The sequence below is a fragment of the Thermoascus crustaceus genome (assembly GCF_041956765.1).
Source record: "Thermoascus crustaceus strain CBS 181.67 unplaced genomic scaffold VTN00scaffold_18, whole genome shotgun sequence".
In the NCBI taxonomy this organism is placed as follows: Eukaryota; Fungi; Ascomycota; class Eurotiomycetes; order Eurotiales; family Thermoascaceae; genus Thermoascus; species Thermoascus crustaceus.
Genome location: NW_027192543.1, coordinates 1 through 20,030, shown reverse-complemented (window position 1 = coordinate 20,030; position 20,030 = coordinate 1). Strand labels below are relative to the sequence as shown.

The 20,030-nt window shown below is 51.7% G+C and overlaps 6 protein-coding genes across 6 annotated transcripts; all 6 read left to right on the top strand.

Moving 5' to 3' along the window:
* Positions 1-351: 351 nt before the first annotated feature.
* VTN00DRAFT_3479 (uncharacterized protein) lies at positions 352-843 on the top strand (the record flags this gene model as incomplete). Its single annotated transcript, XM_069429800.1, has 1 exon — positions 352-843. The coding sequence occupies one exon, from the start codon at positions 352-354 to the stop codon at positions 841-843; it is 492 nt and encodes a 163-aa protein (XP_069282743.1).
* A 733-nt stretch (positions 844-1,576) lies between these two features.
* VTN00DRAFT_3478 (uncharacterized protein) lies at positions 1,577-2,032 on the top strand (the record flags this gene model as incomplete). Its single annotated transcript, XM_069429799.1, has 1 exon — positions 1,577-2,032. The coding sequence occupies one exon, from the start codon at positions 1,577-1,579 to the stop codon at positions 2,030-2,032; it is 456 nt and encodes a 151-aa protein (XP_069282742.1).
* A 476-nt stretch (positions 2,033-2,508) lies between these two features.
* Positions 2,509-3,573, top strand: VTN00DRAFT_3477 (uncharacterized protein; the record flags this gene model as incomplete). The annotated part of the gene is made up of 1 exon (XM_069429798.1): positions 2,509-3,573. One exon carries the CDS (start codon positions 2,509-2,511, stop codon positions 3,571-3,573), a length of 1,065 nt encoding a protein of 354 aa, XP_069282741.1.
* Positions 3,574-8,086: 4,513 nt separating this feature from the next.
* On the top strand, positions 8,087-8,708 carry VTN00DRAFT_3476 (uncharacterized protein; the record flags this gene model as incomplete). Its single annotated transcript, XM_069429797.1, has 2 exons — positions 8,087-8,369; positions 8,440-8,708. 2 exons carry the CDS (start codon positions 8,087-8,089, stop codon positions 8,706-8,708), a joined length of 552 nt encoding a protein of 183 aa, XP_069282740.1.
* A 1,448-nt stretch (positions 8,709-10,156) lies between these two features.
* On the top strand, positions 10,157-12,930 carry VTN00DRAFT_3475 (uncharacterized protein; the record flags this gene model as incomplete). Its single annotated transcript, XM_069429796.1, has 4 exons — positions 10,157-10,342; positions 10,425-10,589; positions 10,668-11,868; positions 11,924-12,930. 4 exons carry the CDS (start codon positions 10,157-10,159, stop codon positions 12,928-12,930), a joined length of 2,559 nt encoding a protein of 852 aa, XP_069282739.1.
* Positions 12,931-15,843: 2,913 nt separating this feature from the next.
* On the top strand, positions 15,844-18,741 carry VTN00DRAFT_3474 (uncharacterized protein; the record flags this gene model as incomplete). Its single annotated transcript, XM_069429795.1, has 1 exon — positions 15,844-18,741. The coding sequence occupies one exon, from the start codon at positions 15,844-15,846 to the stop codon at positions 18,739-18,741; it is 2,898 nt and encodes a 965-aa protein (XP_069282738.1).
* Between the last annotated feature and the right edge of the window lie 1,289 nt (positions 18,742-20,030).

Genomic DNA, 20,030 nt, shown 5'->3' with positions numbered 1-20,030 from the left:
TTTGTCACCAGAAACCAGATTCCCTACAGAGGAAAGAGGGAACCCTACCAGCTATCCACAGTTGATGGATCAGCTAGCAGCTACAGTGAAGGATGGGTGCGGATGGAAACCAGCCAATCCACACTGAGAATCGGACGACACAAGGAGAAGATCAACCTTGACATCACACAGATGCCAGGACACGACATAATCCTGGGCATACCCTGGCTAAGGACGCACAACCAGCAGATAAATTGGGTAACGGGAAAGGTGCAATTGGCAGAAGAACCCAACAGAGGCATAAGGCCTGAATGGCAGCCTGAGGGAAAAAGAGAACAACCAGTGGAGATCAAGGAAATCTCTGGAAACACAATGGCAAGGATGTGGAAACGGGGAGAACAAGTAGGAGTCTTGTATCTTACCCACACATCAGAATTGACAATTGGATCCCTGGAACAGAAGGAAGCTAAACCGCCCTTGGATGAGATGGAGGCAGTCCCAAAGGAATACTGGGATTTCCAAGATGTCTTCAAAGAGCGAGGCAAGGGGCAGTTACCAGAACATCAACCATGGGACCATGAGATACCCCTAAAACCAGGAGCACAGCCGGCCTTCAAACCGATTTACCCACTTTCAGAGAAGGCGCACCAGGCACTGCGAGAATATATTGAGAAGAACCTGGAAAGAGGATATATTCAGTACTCAACATTGCCAGCGGGCTACCCAATCCTATTTGTTCCAAAGAAGAATGGGAAGCTGCGGCTCTGTGTGGATTATCGCCATCTCAATGATATCACAATCAAGAACCGCTATCCTTTACCACTCATCTCAGAGTTACAGGATAGACTGCACAAGGCCAAATGATTAACCAAGTTGGACCTTCAGGAAGGATACTACCTGGTTCGCATGAAGGAAGGTGAAGAATGGAAAACCGCCTTCAGGACTCAGCTAGGGCATTTTGAATATACAGTTATGCTGTTTGGACTCACCAACACGCCTGCTACATTTCAGAGCCTAGTCAACAATACTTTGCGCAAATACCTAGATATCTTTTGCATGGCATACCTGGATGACATCCTCATCTACTCAGAAACCTTGGAAGAGCATAGGCAACATGTGCGAAAGGTTCTGCAAGCCCTGAAGGAAAAGAAGCTTTCAGTTGCGCCTGAGAAATGCAAATGGCACACCCAGAAGACAGAGTTCCTTGGATTTGTGATATCCCCAGGACATGTTGAAATGGATGAAAAGAAGGTGGCAGCCATTAAGAAATGGCCTGCTCCAACAACAGTCAAGGAAGTACAGTCCTTTCTTGGTTTCACCAACTTCTACTGAAAGTTCATATGGAACTACTCCAAGAAAGCGGAACCTTTAACAAAGCTTACCCAAAAAGACCAAGGGTTTGCATGGAGGGATAAACAACAGAAGGCATTCAATCTCCTAAAAGCAAAAATTTTGCGAGGCACCGGTCTTAGGGATTTATGACCCAGAAAAGTCTATCTTTGTGGAGACAGATGCTTCGGACTTTGCCATAGGGGCATGCATCAACCAACCTGATGAGCAGGGACGACTGCACCCTATCGCTTTCTACTTGCGAAAGATGACCCCACCAGAACTAAATTATGATATACACGACAAGGAGCTGTTGGCCATCGTGGCAGCTTTGCGTGAATGGCGACACTACCTTGAGGGGGCAAAGCACCAGGTCATGATATACTGCGATCACAAGAACTTGGCATACTTTACCACCACCAAGGAGTTGACCCGACGACAGGTCAGGTGGGCAGAAGAGTTGGCCCCCTATGATATCAAGATTACTTACCAAAAGGGCTCAAAGAATGCCCGAGCGGACGTGCTCAGCCGGAGGCCTGATCACCAGGAGGATAAGCCTCTACCACAGCCTGCGATCTTGCGGCAAGAGGCTGACGGGACCCTCACTCTGGATAGGCAAATGGCGCCTATGCTACAACTAGGATCAGGCACATGGGCAGAGAAGATCAAGGAAGCTTATAAGAAAGATTCAATGGCTGAAGAATTGAAAAAAGATCAAGGATGATCCCATAGTGACCCAGGGAGAAGGAGACATCATCCTATTCCGAGGATTGGTCTACATCCCCACTAGACTACAAGAGGACCTGGTCAGAGACATCCATGAAGCCCCCGCCCATGGTCATCAGGGCATTGAGAAAACTATTGAGAGAATCACTCGGAATTTCTACTTCCCAGGATTGCGGAAAATGGTGCAGCGGATAGTGTCACAGTGCGACCTTTGCATTAGGAGCAAAGCAGCAAGACATGCACCCTATGGACTTCTGCAAAGCCTGGCTGCGCCAGAAAGACCTTGGCAGTCTATATTGCTAGACTTCATCACGGACCTACCAGGATTGAAGGAACCCCTGACTGGAGTAACCTATGACTCCATCCTGGTCATTGTGGACAGGCTCACCAAATATGCTTACTTCCTACCCTATAGGAAGTCATCCAACGTGGAGGATTTGGCATATACATTCCTACAGATCATCTTTGGGAATCATGGACTACCTGAGGAATTTGTATCTGACAGGGACAAGCTTTTCACCTCAGGGTTCTGGCAGACACTGGCTCGCCAACTCGGCTCCAAACATAAACTTTCGACAACGGTCTCACCCCCAAACCGACGGGCAAACAGAACGGATGAATCAGACCCTGGAACAATACCTGTGCTGCTACATCAACGACCAACAAGACAACTGGGTAGAACTTCTACCCCTGGCTCAGTTTGCCTACAACAGTGCCAAGAACGAGACAATCCAGGAATCACCGTTCTACGCCAACTACGGGTTCGAACCAACAGCTTACCAGGAACCAATACCAAGCCAAGTTCTAGCCCAAAAAGGGATCCTCCGAGCCTACCAACTAAAAGAGCTTCATCAACAACTAAGCCTCAATATCCAATTCATTGCCTACCGAACAGCCAAGTATCACAATCAGCACCACCGCAAAGGACCAGAATTAAAGAAAGGAGATAAAGTGTATCTCCTAAGAAAAAATGTCAGAACAAAACGACCTAACAACAAATTGAATTTTAAGAAGATCGGACCTTTTGAAATTGCAGAAAAGAAAGGAGAGGTCAATTTCCGCCTCAAATTGCCAGATACTATGCGGATACACCCGGTTTTTCATATATCGTTACTGGAACCAGCACCAACCAATGCCCGCCCAGTCACCGAAACTGAAGAGATTCTACCTGAAAACCCAGATGATGACAAGGACTATGAAGTGGAGAAAGTGTTAGATAGTGGCATAATTGATGGGCGATTCATGTACCTTTTGAAATGGATGGGGTCTGATGACGCTGAAAACTCCTGGCAACCTATAGAAAACTGCGATGGTTGCAAAGAACTCCTCAGAGAATTCCACCTCCGAAATCCAGATCGCCCAAAGCCAGAGGATCTGCGGCCTCCGAAGAAAACAAGGCGTCCAAGGAAGAATGCCAGAACAGCACGCGAGAATAGTCCACAGGAGATTCAGCCCCAGCAGGAAGGCCAGGATCATCTGAACCCCCACCAGAGGAGGAGGAGGGGGCTGCGCTCAGACCCTCTTGACATATCCGCCTAGAGGACCGCTCACCCTCTGGAGGATCAGGACTAGCAGTTGCCAGTTATAAGCTAATGATCTTCGGGCCGAAGATCCGTTGGGGGGGGGGGGCGGAGTAGTGTTACAGCACAGCCTGGAGACCATGAGCAGGACAGACAAGGGGGGATTCTATTATGATCCATCTGGACCTTTGATCCATCTGGATTCTTTGATCTATCTATAGTCATGATCCACCGGATAGGTATTTCCGGGCAGAACTCAGCATGTATATAAGACGCTCCTTAACCATGGGGATTAGGACCCCGTGGTCAACTCAAATAGCAATCCTGATAGGTAACATTGCTAGTAACGGCCTATTCATTCATCTCTTTCTCTTGCTTTCTGTCCTCAAGATAAACCCAACGAGCCTCTGCCTAAGAAGTCTTAGGTCCGCCGTTACACCTATATGATGGAACTAGAAGTAGAACTAGAACTATAAACTATGTTTTTGGTGTACATACGGATAGTGTTTGGGGGTCTTCTTGGGCATACTGGGGGCGTCTCATCTCATCTATTGAAGTGGTGATATCGCTGTTTGCTTCTGCGAGGAAGCGAGCTGCGAAACACACAGATGTAGGTATGTATGCACACATGCCTAAACAAAGGCAAGTTCTGATCGTGAGTCGTGACTAGGTACCTAATATACTATTTACACTACGCCAAACGGAAGGTATCTGTAAAACGTCCTTCGAATCCTCAGCTGCGGGCAGGAACGGGTCGGAACGAGCGGGAGATGAATATCTGCTTGGCCACCCTGCTACAGTACACTACGTACAGTAATATATACATTTGCTTGGTCCTTGCCTTGTGTCTAGCATGTAGCATGTTTTTGGGCCGGTGTTTGGAGGAACGTCCTGCGTGGCGGTGGGTGTATAATATAAGCTGGCTGGATCAGGATCAAGTATGAATATTACTACTGCCTTTCTGTCACATCCCGGCAATCGTCTTGACTATTTCTTCGTCCCACGCGGCAAGACGCTTCGCATTTTCTTTCCTTCTTCTTGCTTCGACTTCTACAGGACTAGATACCGCAGTAGCGAAGCGCTGAACTCGAATCGCGAAGTGCTTGCTGTTCGTCCATATTTATAATGACGTGACGCCTAGAGCTCAAAAGCCCTATGTAGATAGGCAGGCTAGGGCTGTAGCGGCGTCCATACGTATTCTATAACCTACGGTGACCAACTATTAGAATACAAAGCATGGGAAAGGAAAGGAAAAAGAGAAATCTGTGAGGCTTTGTGTGGCAGGGGGATATAGGCAAGGGCCTGGTCTCTCGGTTAGGAGTTCGGGTTGGAGGTTCGGCCAAAGGCCGAATGTCTGTCTGAATGCCTCAGGTGTCTGCCACGCCGTCACAAGGGCGAGGAAAAGGTCAAGAATGATTATAGATGGGGGTCTAGCCCCAGGGACTAGATAGGGGCAACAAGTTCAGAATGAGAATTGCAGCCCAGGAATCAGGGTCTATCATAGCCGGAAGGCTCTATATGGACGTTAAACTTGATCAATATAATGACGTGACGCCGATTCCGGTCCGAGCTCTCGATGGACAGCTGAAGCTGTTGCTTGCTACTCTGCACCTGAGCGATGTCATATATATGAGGTGCTTGTGTTGTGGAGGCAGTTCATGTCGATCCCAGCTATGGAGGGTAGCGCTTCTTGGAATGATACGGCTTTAGCCTGCACCCATCTGGTCTGCTCTGCCGCTGTAAGTGAGCTATCAAGCCAGACGCGTACCTACTGCGTACTTGACTGCTTCCACGGCTTCTATCGTGACTTCCTGGATTCGCAGGGCTGTTGTTCTCGTACGTGTCGGTGCTTTCTGAGAAAGTGGATCGGACCGTACTGTGTACATTTTCAGAGGGCGAATCTCAGTAGTATCAGATCAGCTGCACTAGCAACCTGGTCGGATATCAGCCTAGTCAAGAAGCAACTAACGCCGGGTCTAGACTCGCATAGTAAGACTTTGTTGACCACTAGCGGACGAGGCGTAGGCACAGCCCTTCCCATTCATTTGTCTTCGGTTTTCAGAGGAGCTCAGTACTCATTCCTAGACAGAAACGAGGGCTCAATTGCATTCAGGACTCGGATTGGTACTAGTAAATAGCTTTAATATAAAGCCCCATGAATCCCTAGGTGAAGCAACCAGCAACCATGTTCAATACAAATCCGCTCTATATCTTTATATTGCCTTCGTTTAGTCAAGTCACACCTTACAGACCTGTAATCAATGCCTAAGAAGTCACATCGCCAGCACATACAGAGTGTACTGCCTATCTTTCACCGCCGAGGAGCCCGATGGAAGTACTTTGGCAAGTTTCTTTCTGAAATATTTGGATAGGGAGGTGTGTATGAGCTGCAGGAGATCAACTGTTGTCATGGCCAGCAAGGTGTCCACAGTGCTAGCTTACTTGGTGTTGAACATTGCAAAACCTGTGGAACCAGAGATGGATACAAGGCGCCAAAACTGGTTGTTGCAGACATTCGTGCACATGCCCGGAAGTTCTTACAGAGCTGTGGTAAGGGCACAATTGTCCACTCGCTGAAAGAGGGCCTGAAGCCAAGACCGATGAGGAAGAGGAAAAATGGGAGTCTGGTCAACTTCAGCCCTTTTCTGGTGCAGGTAGTCCAGCACGAAAAACAACTGGTGTGCGAGCATATATCTTCACTTATCTTCTCCAGTTTGCCAAAGATCCTAAAGCACTGAAGTATGAAGTTTGCAAGCTGTGTGACGATGATCAGAGCTATTTCATTCTTCATCTCTGTGGTTGTGGACTACCTGTTGCAAATGATAACGAGCAACCTGGCTGTACTGAGCCATCACATTTGCAGCTTGGAACGCGTGAGGAGAATACCAGTCACACTTCCTATTATTATGTTTTACGCCAGCTGGAGCAGAAAGAATATGTCCCAATAGTCTGGCGTTTTCAGCAGATGCAGCATGGCGCAGGTATTATATAAGTAGTGTACAATAGCTACTAAGCCTTGTTGAAAGGACCCGATCGGTCACCAGCCCCTTTCCAGTGTTTCTCTATTGTGCTATGTCTGATTTAGACACTTGACCATCTTGCAATAACAGATTGACTTTGTTTTGTGTGCACACTACTCTGTTCTACTCGTACATATATAACGATTTTCTCAGTATCCGATGTTAAATATGTTTTTTCTTTCTTTTTTTTCAATTATATAGTGTCCTTGTTTTCTGCATCCTCGTGTGCCAGGGGGCTGGCGTAGTTTCTGTGACTCCAGGTCCACTACCAGGCCAAAGCGACAACGATGAACACGATGGATGTGTAGTTCATGGCCTTGGCGGTGACAGAGAGAGAAGATAGCATGCAGATCAAAGAGACAGCTAATGCACTTCAACCTGCAATTGAAACTGCCAATTAGTTTTCCTCACGCTTCTGAGTTATTATAACAATGAGAAAAAGGTGAGGGTACTTTGAGAGCACAATCATGCTCCAGACAGCTCCGAGGATCCCTGGGTCGAAGTTACCATTCTTCAGATGGGCTGCATGGGCGCGGCCGCCGAATAGTAATACCGCGCGATAAGACAGGCGTAACTGACCGTCAAACAGATAACTCCAACGCCAGGAAAGCCATTGATTGCTGTCATTGAGCCGCAGTAGACGGCGCCAAGTATCTGGACGCTCATACTGTGCATCATGGCGTTTAGAGTATTAAAGGTCTTGTTGACCTATATCCACAATGCAGAACCCGGAATGGCTCCGACACGTCCAGAAAAAGCCTAAAAGCATCGCGACGCGGTGGTCGTGCAACTGGTGCCATAGATAAGGGCAAGTACGATCAGCGGAAGCAGGAGATCAAAGCACTCAGAGCTCCCGACGGCGGATTCCAGAGTAGTTTGGACTGGTTGTGCGTCATAGGCGGCAAGATCGGCTAGATCTGAATTACAAGTACGAGTGATATCACGAACAGAAGCCAGGCAACAAGTATTAACGAAAATGGTTCCCACTATGGCCTTGGGGACCTGAGCGGTAGGCTGTTGGGCCTCTTTACACATACTACTATTGTAAGCTTGGTGTTGTGCATATTGGAAGCGGCATGGAATCGTTTACGAGATAATGGTCCCGGTAGGGAATGTGTCCTGTGCTGCTTGAGGTAAGCCGACGCAGACGGACAAACCTGGAGGCCAGCCTGGTGTACAAAGGGGATTGGAAGGATGAGGTTGCATACCAAGGCTCTAGGATTCGGAGCAACTAACCTCCGATGACTGCCTCAGGCACACACATATCAGTTGGTCTCTTGGTTGTCGATCTATATCCGCTATGTACAAACGTAAGTATCCGTGACGTCACTTGCCATATTCCGGGCTCATCCTCGCCTCTAAGCTCTACCTGACCAGCTCTCTCTACTCGTCTGCTTCATTTTTATTCTTACCTCTTATCGAGTTGAAAATAAAATAACTCCAAAAAAATAAATAAATTCGTCGGATCTATACATACGTACCTTACGGATCTCTTTTTTTAAGAAAGAAAGTATGTCCCAAGACTCCTTCGCCGTAACCCGCCGCACCCGTCCGGACACCGACCTCTCCTCTCTCGCGGACGAACACATGCGACACGACCTCCTCCCCTCGGACCGGGACGCCTTACGCAAAGGTGCCTCGCAGATCGCCACGCACACGACCGTCGGATCCATCCTGGGCCTGGGGCTCGGTGTCTTCATGGCGGTGAGATTGAGGAGGGCTCGGGGTCAGATGTTCGAGGCGTTCAAAGCGAGGGAGAAGCCTGTCGCGGTGCAGTTTAAAGACGGTAGAACCGGTAACATTTCCCCTGGACCCCCACCCTTCCTGTCCCGGACAGAAAATTGTACTGATTAGGTGGAACGTAGAGCCCGTCCCGGATATCACCCCCCTCATCGAACCCACGACCTGGGGCGACTTCGCGACGTATCTATTCTTCTCCGCGGGCGGGTTGTTCATCGGCGGGGAGACGGGCTTGCTGACGGGGTCGTGGGCGGCGAATCGTACGATCACGAGGGACCCGGATACGAAAGGGAGGATCGAGACGGCGTTCAGGAAGTTCCGGGCGGACGTGTTGAGGAGGGAGGCGGAGAGGTTGGATACGGGCGGGGAGAGTATTCTGGATAAGATGTTTTGATTTCGATCTGCTGCGTGTGAATTTGCGTGGAATAATGAGTATGTGGAGATGGATGGTGGTGGAGTCCGTGGGTGAGGAGGAGGAGATGGGGGAGACAAATGAATTGGGGATTAGTGTTATGGCGTTTGGGTTTGGGTGTTTGATCGGATGGATGTTTTATAGATTGATGATGACGAGGAGAGTGGTGGTGGTGGTGTATTAGTAAGTTGCATTCAGTAGTTATGTGAATTTGAGATCTTGGTTCAAGTTATTTAGCATCACAACGGCTCTGCAGATGGGATCTCTTTGGGTATCAACGAAGAAAGGTCCATTTGCTCTCTAGATCATGTATTCCAAGGGTAAGTGATCGGTTTGTCACGCACAGAAATGTAAAAGGGCTGTAATCCTCAACCAGAGTAAAAGTCCGTGCAAGAGAGGTCACTGCTTCGGCAGGTAAGAATAGGTCCTATTCAGGCAGCCTTATCCAGCAAGGGCTGCGAACTCATTGATGGCTGCAGAGGCCGCTGAAAGAAAGTACCACATATTGTTCATGCACTTCCAACGTCTTGGGATCCTCCCACACGACCATTTCTGCAGGGCCTGCGCAAAGCATGCCTTCCTGTATGTCAGGACCCGTACACGGTCATCAAAACCACTTCGTCTCATGCACTCGTACACGGCGGGAAGATGAAAGCTTGCAAGCATGACGACGACTAGGATCGACTGAATCGAGGGGTCCATACTGAATTTTGGGGGGGGGGGGGGGTACGGATGATTCCGATCGCTATCAATGTGTGCCCGCGGGGTGCCTGCGGTGTAGTTGTCGCCTCAGGATCAGGACAAGCATAAGAATCCAAATCGAATTTCTAGGACTACGGGTTGCAGGTTCTAACACGGCTGTCATCGAAGGAGGTGCCCTGGCGGTGTGCAGTGGGGTCCCTTCTGGAGCATCCGCCGCTAGTGCATACAGGTGGTTGGGATAACGAGTATGCGCAGTTCGAGGCGACCGCACACACTTGACACTCCAAGCGAGCTGGTCGAGGACTCGAGGTCGACGGCAATTCGAACGCCAGCTCCAGACTCGACAGATGAAGTGTACGCGAGGTGTGCAGAGTCGCGACCAGCGGTGATAGCGAGGGTCCTCCGCACGATCTGCTGACTCAGCATCTCGCGGCTCCACCAACTCCGTCATCGCGCAGCAAGACAGCCTACCCTGTTGGTGAGGCCCAAAACATTGCATTTTCCTCCCTCCCCCGCCAGCCACTTCGCGTGCAGGCGCCCCAGTCGGGCATTGCCGCTTTTCTCTTCCTGTCGTTTTTATTCCTTCGGTACTTCTTCAGTGCGGTCGTCTCTCGATTATACACTCCTTTCTTCCCGTCCCCCCTCTCGTAACGCATATGTACCGATAGGAGGAGATAAGGGTGAAAAAGGACCTCCAAGGGGCGCGCTAGCGCCAGGATCGAAAGGAGATGTCGGTGACCGCGACCGCCGCAACGGCAGTTCTCACAGTCGCGACGGCTGTAGCAACCAACAACGGGACCGGGGATGGCGGTCACGAGCGTAGGTGGGAGGATCAGACGAGAGGCCAGCGCGATCTGTATACCCAGTTTGTCATTAGCTGCGCACTCGGCCTCGGCGCGTTTCTCACGTTTTGTGTAGGTCCTTCCCGCTCCCTGACCTCGGTGTTCAACGAGGTCTCGAAAGTATAGAGTGGAACCACGGCTGACGGGATCATAGATGATACGGCCTAAGTGGACGGAGTTGTACGCCGCAAGGAGAAGACAGCGATGTGCAGCATCGACCTTGCCCGAGTTGCCGGACAGCTTTTTTGGCTGGATCCTGGTGCTGTACCGTATTACGGATGAGGAGGTACTGGAGTCAGCTGGTCTGGATGCCTATGTGGTGAGTTCCTATCATCCCGTGCACATTGACTTGGTGGCTATGATGCCTTCGTTGAAATGGTGCTGATGGGCTGTCTAGTTTCTATCCTTCTTCAAGTTTGCCATCAGGTTCCTGACGGTTACTTTCCTATTCGGCGCTACCATTATCCTCCCGATCCATTACAAGTATACTGGCAAATATGGACTCCCCGGCTGGGATAAAGATGACGGAGACAAGGATGGGGATGGAACAACGTTTCTGATGCTTGATGCGCCCCCCGACGGGGGCAAGCTCAAAACAGACCCGACCTACCTGTGGATGTACGTGGTGTTCACGTATGCCTTTACCGGACTGGCCGTATACCTGCTCATTCAGGAGACGAATAAGATCATCAAGACGCGGCAAAGATATCTGGGTAGCCAGACGACCACCACGGATCGGACAATTCGCCTGTCGGGAATTCCGCCCGATATGAGGTCGGAAGAGAAGATCAAGGAATTCATCGAGGGCCTGCAGATCGGAAAAGTCGACAGCGTCACGCTCTGCCGTAACTGGCAGGAGCTGGATAGCCTGATGGAGGAGAGACTGCAGACGATACGTAAGCTGGAACGGGCTTGGACCAAATATCTTGGCTATAAACGGCGGAAAGGGAGCGGAAACACATTGCCTCTGGTACGATCACATCAGCGTGGCGGGAGTGTCATTTCGGAGAGTACCGAGCGATCGCGTCTCCTCTCCGAGGAAGACGGCCGGGCTCCTGTCATGCACAATGTCCATAGGCGTCCTAAGACCACGATATGGTACGGGCCGTTGAAACTGCGCTGGAGAAGGATCGATGCCATTGACTACTACGAAGAGAAGCTGCGCAGGCTGGATGAGAGAATCGAGGCTGCGCGGCAGAAGGAGTATCCGCCGACAGCCCTCGCTTTTGTGACTATGGAGTCCATCGCCGCATCCCAGATGGTTGTACAGGCCATTCTCGACCCTCATCCGATGCAGTTGCTGGCCAAACTCGCACCGGCACCGGCGGACGTGGTGTGGAAAAATACCTATCTCCCGCGCCCAAGGCGCATGATGCAGTCCTGGTTCATCACGGGCGTGATTGGATTCTTAACGATATTTTGGTCTGTTCTTCTGATCCCCATCGCTTACTTACTGGAGCTGGAGACGCTTCACGAAGTATTCCCACGGTTGGCGGACTTGTTGTCGGAGCATCCGCTTGCCAAATCACTTGTCCAAACCGGTCTTCCGACCTTGACTCTGTCGCTGTTGACGGTTGCTGTCCCATACCTCTATAACTGTAAGTCAACGTATTCGACAAGAGTTTGCTAATGACTGAACTGACCACACATCAGGGCTTTCGAACATGCAAGGGATGGTGTCCCGGGGCGATATTGAGCTGTCAGTTATCTCGAAGAACTTCTTCTTTTCCTTCTTCAACCTCTTTCTCGTTTTTACCGTCTTTGGTACTGCTACGACGTTTTACGGCTTTATGGAAAACCTGCGAGATGCGTTTAAGGATGCCACGACTATTGCGTTTGCGCTTGCGAAATCTCTCGAGTCTTTTACTCCTTTCTACAGAAACTTTATCATCCTTCAGGGCGTTGGTCTGTTTCCTTTCCGGTTGTTGGAGTTTGGCAGTGTTGCGATGTACCCGATCCACTTCCTCTGGGCCAGGACGCCGCGCGACTACGCTGATTTGTCGAGACCGCCCACCTTCAGCTACGGCCATTCCATCCCTCAGACGATCCTCATCTTCATCCTCTGCGCTGTTTACAGCGTCTTCCCTGGATCTTGGCTGATTTGCTTTTTCGGGCTGGTGTACTTTACCATCGGCAAGTTCATCTACAAATATCAACTGCTCTACGCGATGGACCACCAGCAGCACTCGACCGGCCGCGCGTGGCCAATGATCTGCAGCCGCGTTTTCGTGGGTTTGTTGGTCTTCCAGCTCGCCATGATAGGCGTCCTGGCTCTGCGGAGAGCCATAACTCGTTCGCTGATCTTGCTGCCGCTCTTGGGCGCTACTGTCTGGTTCACGTACTTCTTCGCGAGGACGTACGAGCCGTTGATGAAGTTCATCGCACTGAGGAGCATCGATCGCGACCGGGCCGCTGACGTATCCGCGTCGCCGTTATCGACTCTGTCGCCAGCATCGGGTCTGGATCGCGACTCACTTCGCCTCGAGATCGGCGGCCGCGACCTGGGTCTTAGACTGAAGAAATATATGAACCCAAGTCTGCTCATCCCGCTGGACAATGCGTGGATCCCGGAACAGAATGGTACCAGTGCATCTAGCCCAGATGGAGCGAGGGACGGCGCTGGTTTAGATGCTTCTTTTTACACCGCGCGAGGAGCTTGATTTCACAAGTATACTGAAGTTGACCCGACATCTTCTCTTCCCTTGACAGTCTCGCCCCCCTCCCATAAACATGATTATGCCATTATGCCTCATCTCACCTTGCGTCTTCCCCTTACGTCTCTATCTCATGATCTACGCCTGAGATACCAAACTTGCGTCATGTCTCATGTCTTGTCTCTGTGTTTGTTACGTGTTGCCTGCTGCTGCCTTTTTTTTGCCCCGCGTCATGTGTCTATGTATATATTTGATTGAGTGATTGATCAGTAGATGTATCTCTCCACACCTGTGCCATCAATGTAAAATGGGATGGAACAAAATGAAACGAAACACAAACAGCTTCGTTTTCATTCCCTTACCTATTGGATGGACATCGGTTGATGGATCGCAACAGTTCTCTCCGAGTGATGGTGTGACATCTGAAGAATGTCACCAATATTACTTTATCTGCGAAACTCTCCGTCCGAGAGGCTGAGACTTAAGACCCGGAGGGCTGATCGAGATAACCTCGTGGCGTGGTCCTCCTTGCGTGGCGTGGCTTGGTGCGGGAGGGTTGCGTGGGTGCTAATTATGTACAGTCCCTGGTGTGCAGTAAGCACTCCAGCTTCAATGTGTGTGTCACTTAGGAATGTGGACTACAGTAAATCTATGTGCAGCACAATTGCAGGTAGCGAGTCTATTCCCGCATAGACTACCTAGCCTCTTTAACGGCAATACGATAGGTAGGGGTATACCTTACAGGGCTGTATGTATGTATGTGTGCGTGTGTCCAATGCTTGCTGCAAGGAAAGATGCACACACTATACACCTCACGGTAGAAGATGAGGTGGCAGATAATATATCATCTATTTAATAACATGCTGTGGAACATAACAGCGAAATACTAGGTACTGTACACGCAGTCTACCTTCTGGGTGAAGAGCACGTGACAAGGTCAGCTTGCGTGAGAACCTCTGCGATGACGTCGTCTTGACTTTATTGAATTCGGCTAGAGGGACAGCACAGGGACAGTTGGCTCTGCTTCCGCGTCCCAATAAAACAGCACCGCAACAGGCGAGCCGGTTTGAGTTGTGATAGTAGCATTCCTGGCAACAGTGCAAGACCGGGGTCCCCCCTGAGTCCTGAGTTGTGACGAGTTGGACTAGCTCCGCGTCTTGCAGAGAGTCCCGTGCAGGATGCAGAGGACTACTGTATGTATGTACAGTACATACGTTGGAGTAGGACGGAGTATATACTACGTTTGGTAGCTAGCAGAGGCCGCGGCTACCGATCAGCTTTGAGCTGTAGAGTAGCTGTGTTAGGTAGTCATAGCTGGTGCTGCTTGAAATGTACATAGGACGGGTTCGTATGGAAGACTTGGCTATGGATCTGGAGTCCGGCATGTAGCTACATCTACAGCAATCGATACCGTTGTCAGCGTGAGCGTGAGATCGATTTTCCCTCTTCCATTCCGGAAGGCGGTGACCGGACCGACCGACCGCATCCGGCCCGCCTGATGCAGCACCGCATTCCTCGGCTCTCTCTCTCTCTCTCTCTCTCTCTCTGAGACTTCCTCTGTCCGCAGCACGCAGTTTCATCCTGAGTCCGACATCTCTTCGCGCATCTCTCTCTACGAGCAGCTGTTGTCCATCAGTCTGGGGTCACGACGAAAATTGCTCGAGATCGCCCCACCGACGAAACTCCTAACGTCCTCCGCCCCCTCCGTGACAGTGGCGGGTTTTCCTGGACACTGGCAGGGCAGAGGACCCGCCCCCCCCCCCCCCCCCCTCCATTCCTGTCCGCCTACCCCGTGTCGTGTCCCCGTTCGTTCCCCATAGGGCTCCGCCCCGACTCATCTTACTCGCCAAGCGCTTTTTCTAGTCTCCTGCGCGACCAGGTCTCTGCATTCGCGCCGGTCGATGCAGGCCTTGTTGGACGTCGAAACGATTCCAAACTCAATGCAGACTATTTTCCTGCCTTCTCGTTGAGTTTGTCGGCTCCCTGAACGATGGGGTTCGACCGTGGCTTGGCCCTCCGGATCCACCGCGATGCGATGCTGCCTTTTGCAGGTGGTGGATGCGTTCCCTGTTCCCTGGGTCCGGGTCGGGTCAGTTGTCGACGTCAGACGGGAGCTTACATATGCTTTCCCTCCCGCGGTCCCTGCGGTCGGCCTTTCTCTGGTACGAGCTTTTTATCCACGGGAATCTTCCGTTCCTCCTGCTGCTCGGTTTTTCTCTCCTCTCGTCGACTAGATATAACTCATTATCAGAAAAGCCCCGGTTGTCCCTCGATCCGTATATCAAACTCTAGCGTTATCACCCGCTCTGCTATCGCCACCGCTCAATCAGCAGCGACGGTCTGGAGCGCTCTACGAGAACTAGTGCGCTCTCCAAAGTGGAATGGGAAGGCAGAGTGGCGATGGTCTTGACCTTTCATGAACAACGCTTCCTCCCATGAATCGCGCGGATTGACTTCTCTTTGCCTCTGCTAGGCAGTGTGTGGCCAATTTAATTATCAGGGAATTTCTTGAGCTCGATGGGAATTGACCGGTCGGAACAGTTTTGAGTTGATATTGTCGTTTTCTTCGTCGTTCATTTTTGACTACCGTTGCTTGCCCGTTGGCTGGCAATTTCTCGATCGTTATTACAACAGCGGAATTTCTTGACCTACTATCGAAAGTGAGATTTCATACCTTCGTGTGCGCAGATTCAGCAGTTGAGATAACGAGCTAATCTGCAAGGAACAGCGGACGGGCTCGTTCCTCTCCTAACGATACCGTTTTTTTTCCCCTTATCCGACCTGAAAGAGGGTCGGAAGCGAAAACCGCGTGAAGTGTGCGTCGAGTGAAATTGGGACGTTTGCCGTTGGAGTCCAGCGGCCTTCTTTACGAACACGGGCTACACAACTACAGAACCGACTAAGGAAGCCGATTTCACCATGTCAGAGAGACGGATAAGCTGGGCTGAGGTTCCTAGCACCACGGCAGAAATGCCACTGGCCAATGCGCCAGACAGTCATATAGACCCTGCCGGCTACACTGGTCTTCCGGGTTCCCTGAATGAAAGTGCTGCTGCAGAGCATCCACTGTCGGCTGGATCCGACCATCTTACCACAGCTAAGTCTGCCGAGGCGCATGTCTCTGAATCGTCAGATAGTGAGACTACAGATTCGTCTTCGTCATCCGCGGAATCGGAGTCGACACAAGTTATCATGGAGGATATCATCCCGGACGACGAAACTCCCCCGAGGGCCGCCCCTGACGTGCCACCCGCCGTGGTGAAGAGATTGCTGCGTTTCATCCCTTCGAAAACCCGCCAGTCCCTTCGCTTGACCTGTAAAAAGTGGTCACGAGCCATTGACACTGTCATGCCGCTTACGCCTCCCGCTGCGAATATCGTCCCGGCCGAGATCCTCTTCCAGATCTACGCGATGCTGAGTCCGCGGGATTTCGACAACGCCAGGCGCACGTGCTCTCAGTGGATGCGCGTGAGCTTGGACAAGGATCTGTTGGAAGGCATGTTGAAGAGAGCTGGATGGTGGGATGCCTGGCAGCGGGACTGCCAGACCAACCGTCCTTCAGACGAAAGCCTCGTGTGGAGGTTGAGCAGGAGGTTCTCGACGGAATGTCTCCTGTCTGGCCGGAAGATCAACGTCGAGAGAGCCGGCTTCCTCACGACCGGCGTTGTCGACTTCTCGGGTCTCTCGCGTGAATCCCTACCCAAGGAGTCGCCGGGCTATACTAAGAATGCACTTAGTGGACCTTACAATGCTCCTCGAATCACGGCCGCGCTCAGAGATCCGGCTTTTGCGCGCAGTCCGAAGTTCAGTGTCAGCGGCTGCGGGCACTACTTGTTGGTAACTACAGGATGCATGATCTACGTTTATCACCTCCGGAACAGAAAATCTGGCGACTCCCGGCCGAGCTTGAAGTCGAACAACAGGTCGGAGTTCACGGACGATGACCTCGACATCGAGCCGATCTCTAGTGTCGGATGTCCGTACGAGGTACTGTCCGCGACTATCGACACGAGCACACCGAGGTTTGTCATCGCAGCCCTCCTGCGCGGCCGCATGGGGATGATCTGCGACATCAAAGGCAACCATGTGCATTCGCCGAGTGACCTGTCGGCATCATCCATCCCGAAAAGTGACGCCTCCCGGCGGTCTGATGATGTCGGCGAGAGCGTCAGCCTGCGTGATGCCATCGCCTCGAGTGCGACTACCTCTGACAAGAGCCCCAGCCCCCAGCGTGACGGTCGCAGCTCGCCCACGAAAATGACTCGACTCAGCCGGACCCCTCGGCGGTATTACCACGATCTCTGCTCCGAGGAAGACCCTCCTCGCAGCGTCTCCATTTGCCCAGGGCGTCGATGTGTCGCCTTTGGCTGCGGTTCCGGCATTGAGCTACATTGGGTGGATGAGAAGACCAAGGAGGATTCCCGAAAGCTGTTCCCCATGTCGCAGCCGTCAGAGATCCTGCACTTCCTGCCCAACCGTTCCGAAGTGGAGACGCCATCGAATCTCAGACTGATCTCGTCTCTGGCTGGTCCCGGAGGCTCTGGATGTCAATGCTACAACGACTCTCTGCACGGCGAGCATCGCTCGACGTGCCGGTTCCATTTATTGTCCGGGGTGCACTCGTTCACACACTGGACACCTAGGAAGAACGGCAGCCTCAGCCTGGTTAAGGCGACGCACTGTCATCACTACCGCGCCATTCCCATCAATGACGGCCTGCACATCCTCTTCATCGAGCCGCATACAGGATTACTCTGCATCGGGTCTGACGCTCCTATCGGCGGTCCCACGAGCTTAACTCGGGCGCTTATCTGCGTGCCGCCCTTTGAAAAGGAGCTTTCTGAGAGCGGTAAGGAAGAGCGCATCCCTACCGTCTTCGCGGCCGGCTCCGATCTGAGCTGGGGTCTGCGTATCGTCGCGGCGTACCAGGACCGGATCGTGCTTTACTCGGTTCCGCTGGACGTGTTCAACGTCATCAGGAGAGAGCGCGAGAGACAAGGCGACGGCGTGATTGGAGACAGCGATCTCGCTCGCGACTGGTTCCTGGACAGCGAGCGGAACAGAAAGCGCCGCGGCAGTCTCGCTCAGAATCAGAATGGCGACTGGGAGTTCCTCCTCAGCGTCAGCTACCGGCCGACGGCGATGATGTGGCCGCTCAAGATCTACGGCAAGGAGATCGGCAGGATGGACAAGGTGGTCGAGTTCGCCATACAGACGTCGCACGGCGGTGTTCGCGTCTGGGCGTTTGGCGCTGCTGGCGAGGCTCGTATCTTTGACATCGACACGTGCACGTCGGCGGGCACGTCGCTCCTCGACGTCGGTGTCAAGTCCGTGTCCATCGGCTCGGATGGCAGCATCGCGTCCGCTAAGTTGATGGACCGCGCCGAGTCCGGTCTGCTATCTCCGCTGCCGACCAGAGCCACGCGCAAGCGGAAACAGCTGAGCCAGCCGGCTCCATTCGACCGAGCGTTCTTGACCGCGCAGTCCCAACGGAACGTCAGCGCAGTTGACGACAACAACTCCAGCGGTGGCTCCGCTGCCAAGAGACGACGCCCGTCCTTCGCGGCGTGTATCATCGACCTGAAGATCCCAGAGCTCGGCGCGCGCGAGGGTAAGTGGATGGAGACCGATAACAAGCGACGCAAAGAGAGCGATGCGTCTGAGTTCCACGACATCGCGTCGTACGACCCGCATGATCTGCGTAAGGCGCTGTGGTCGTCGACGGGCGTCTTTCCGCAGGCTGAAAAAAGCGCTCAGCGGCTGCTGGTCAATCCGGTAATGTATAATGAGGGATATTCGGCCTGGAATAGGTATTAGACTAGTGCCATGGATGGGAAGTTTTTGGAGAAATTGTTTATTGTCGAGTTTTATTCAGCTGCAGTGTACCATCGCGTGGCCTTCTTTGCACACTTATACAGGATGGAAAATTGGAGTTATCAGCTGGAGTTTATATATGCGTGTATATATATATGTATATGTACAAGGTCTTTGTTACGCACTAGACTTGTTAACCCAACCCGCAAAACCCAACCTCTGACGGCGCTCAGTCATAGTAAAATGATGTATTACTACAGTAGCTAGTCATACAGAATCGAAAGCATGAGAGGAAAGCAAGGAAAGAATTTGCAGGGCTTCGTGCAACGTGAGATATATAGGCGAGTAGGACCAGCAGTATTCCGGAGACAAAGGAATGCTCCACACCGCCTACCTTACCGCCTAGGTGCCTGCCGCGCCGTCACACCTAGTACCTTACTGCTAGTAGCTACGGCCTATTTTGCCCACTCACTTCCTACTTCTTGTCTTCAAGATAAACCCGACGAGCTTTCGGTCTAAGATCCAGGCCCGCCGTTACGCTCTAGTGACTCTACTTCCCCCCCTCAAGGATCTTCCCGAAGATCACTAGTTTATGATTGCGCTCCGGTAGCTGTGTGTTCCCATTGTCTTCCTTCTTTTGTACTGTAAGTCCTCTGTCATCATGCCTCCGAAGCGCAAGCATCTGATCTCGTTTCAACCAAACATCGTGAGCGGCTCGTCTTCGTCCTTTGTCTGGCGGTTTCGCATATCGCTTACCTTCGTCCTCTTTGTCGCGAAGTTCCGCCCGCGCGTTCTTGTAACGGCGGACCTAAGACTTCTTAGGCGGAGGCTGGTTGGGTTTATCTTGAGGTCAGAAAGCAAGAGAAAGAGATAGATGAATAGGCCGTTACTAGCAATGTTGCTATCAAGATTGCTATTTGAGTTGACCACGGGGTCCTAATCCCCATGGTTAAGGAGTGTCTTATATACATGCTGAGTTCTGCCCGGAAATACCTATCCGATGGATCATGACTATGGATCATGAGAATGGATCATAGACCTGGATCGTGAGAATGGATCGTAGACGATCCAGTATGGTCACATGACTTCCCCTCATCGGTGATCTCTAGGCTGTGCTGTAACAGTTCTATTCCTTTGTTGTCTCCGTTGCAGGATGCCGCCCGCTGCGCTCCGTGTCTCGGATCAGTCTAAGCTCCGCGTCGGCGTTCGGTCCGGGCTTGGTATCTCGGAGGAGGTTCGGCCCCGGTTCGAGAGTCAGACGCGTTCGCTCGAGGATCAGAGTCGGCGTCAAC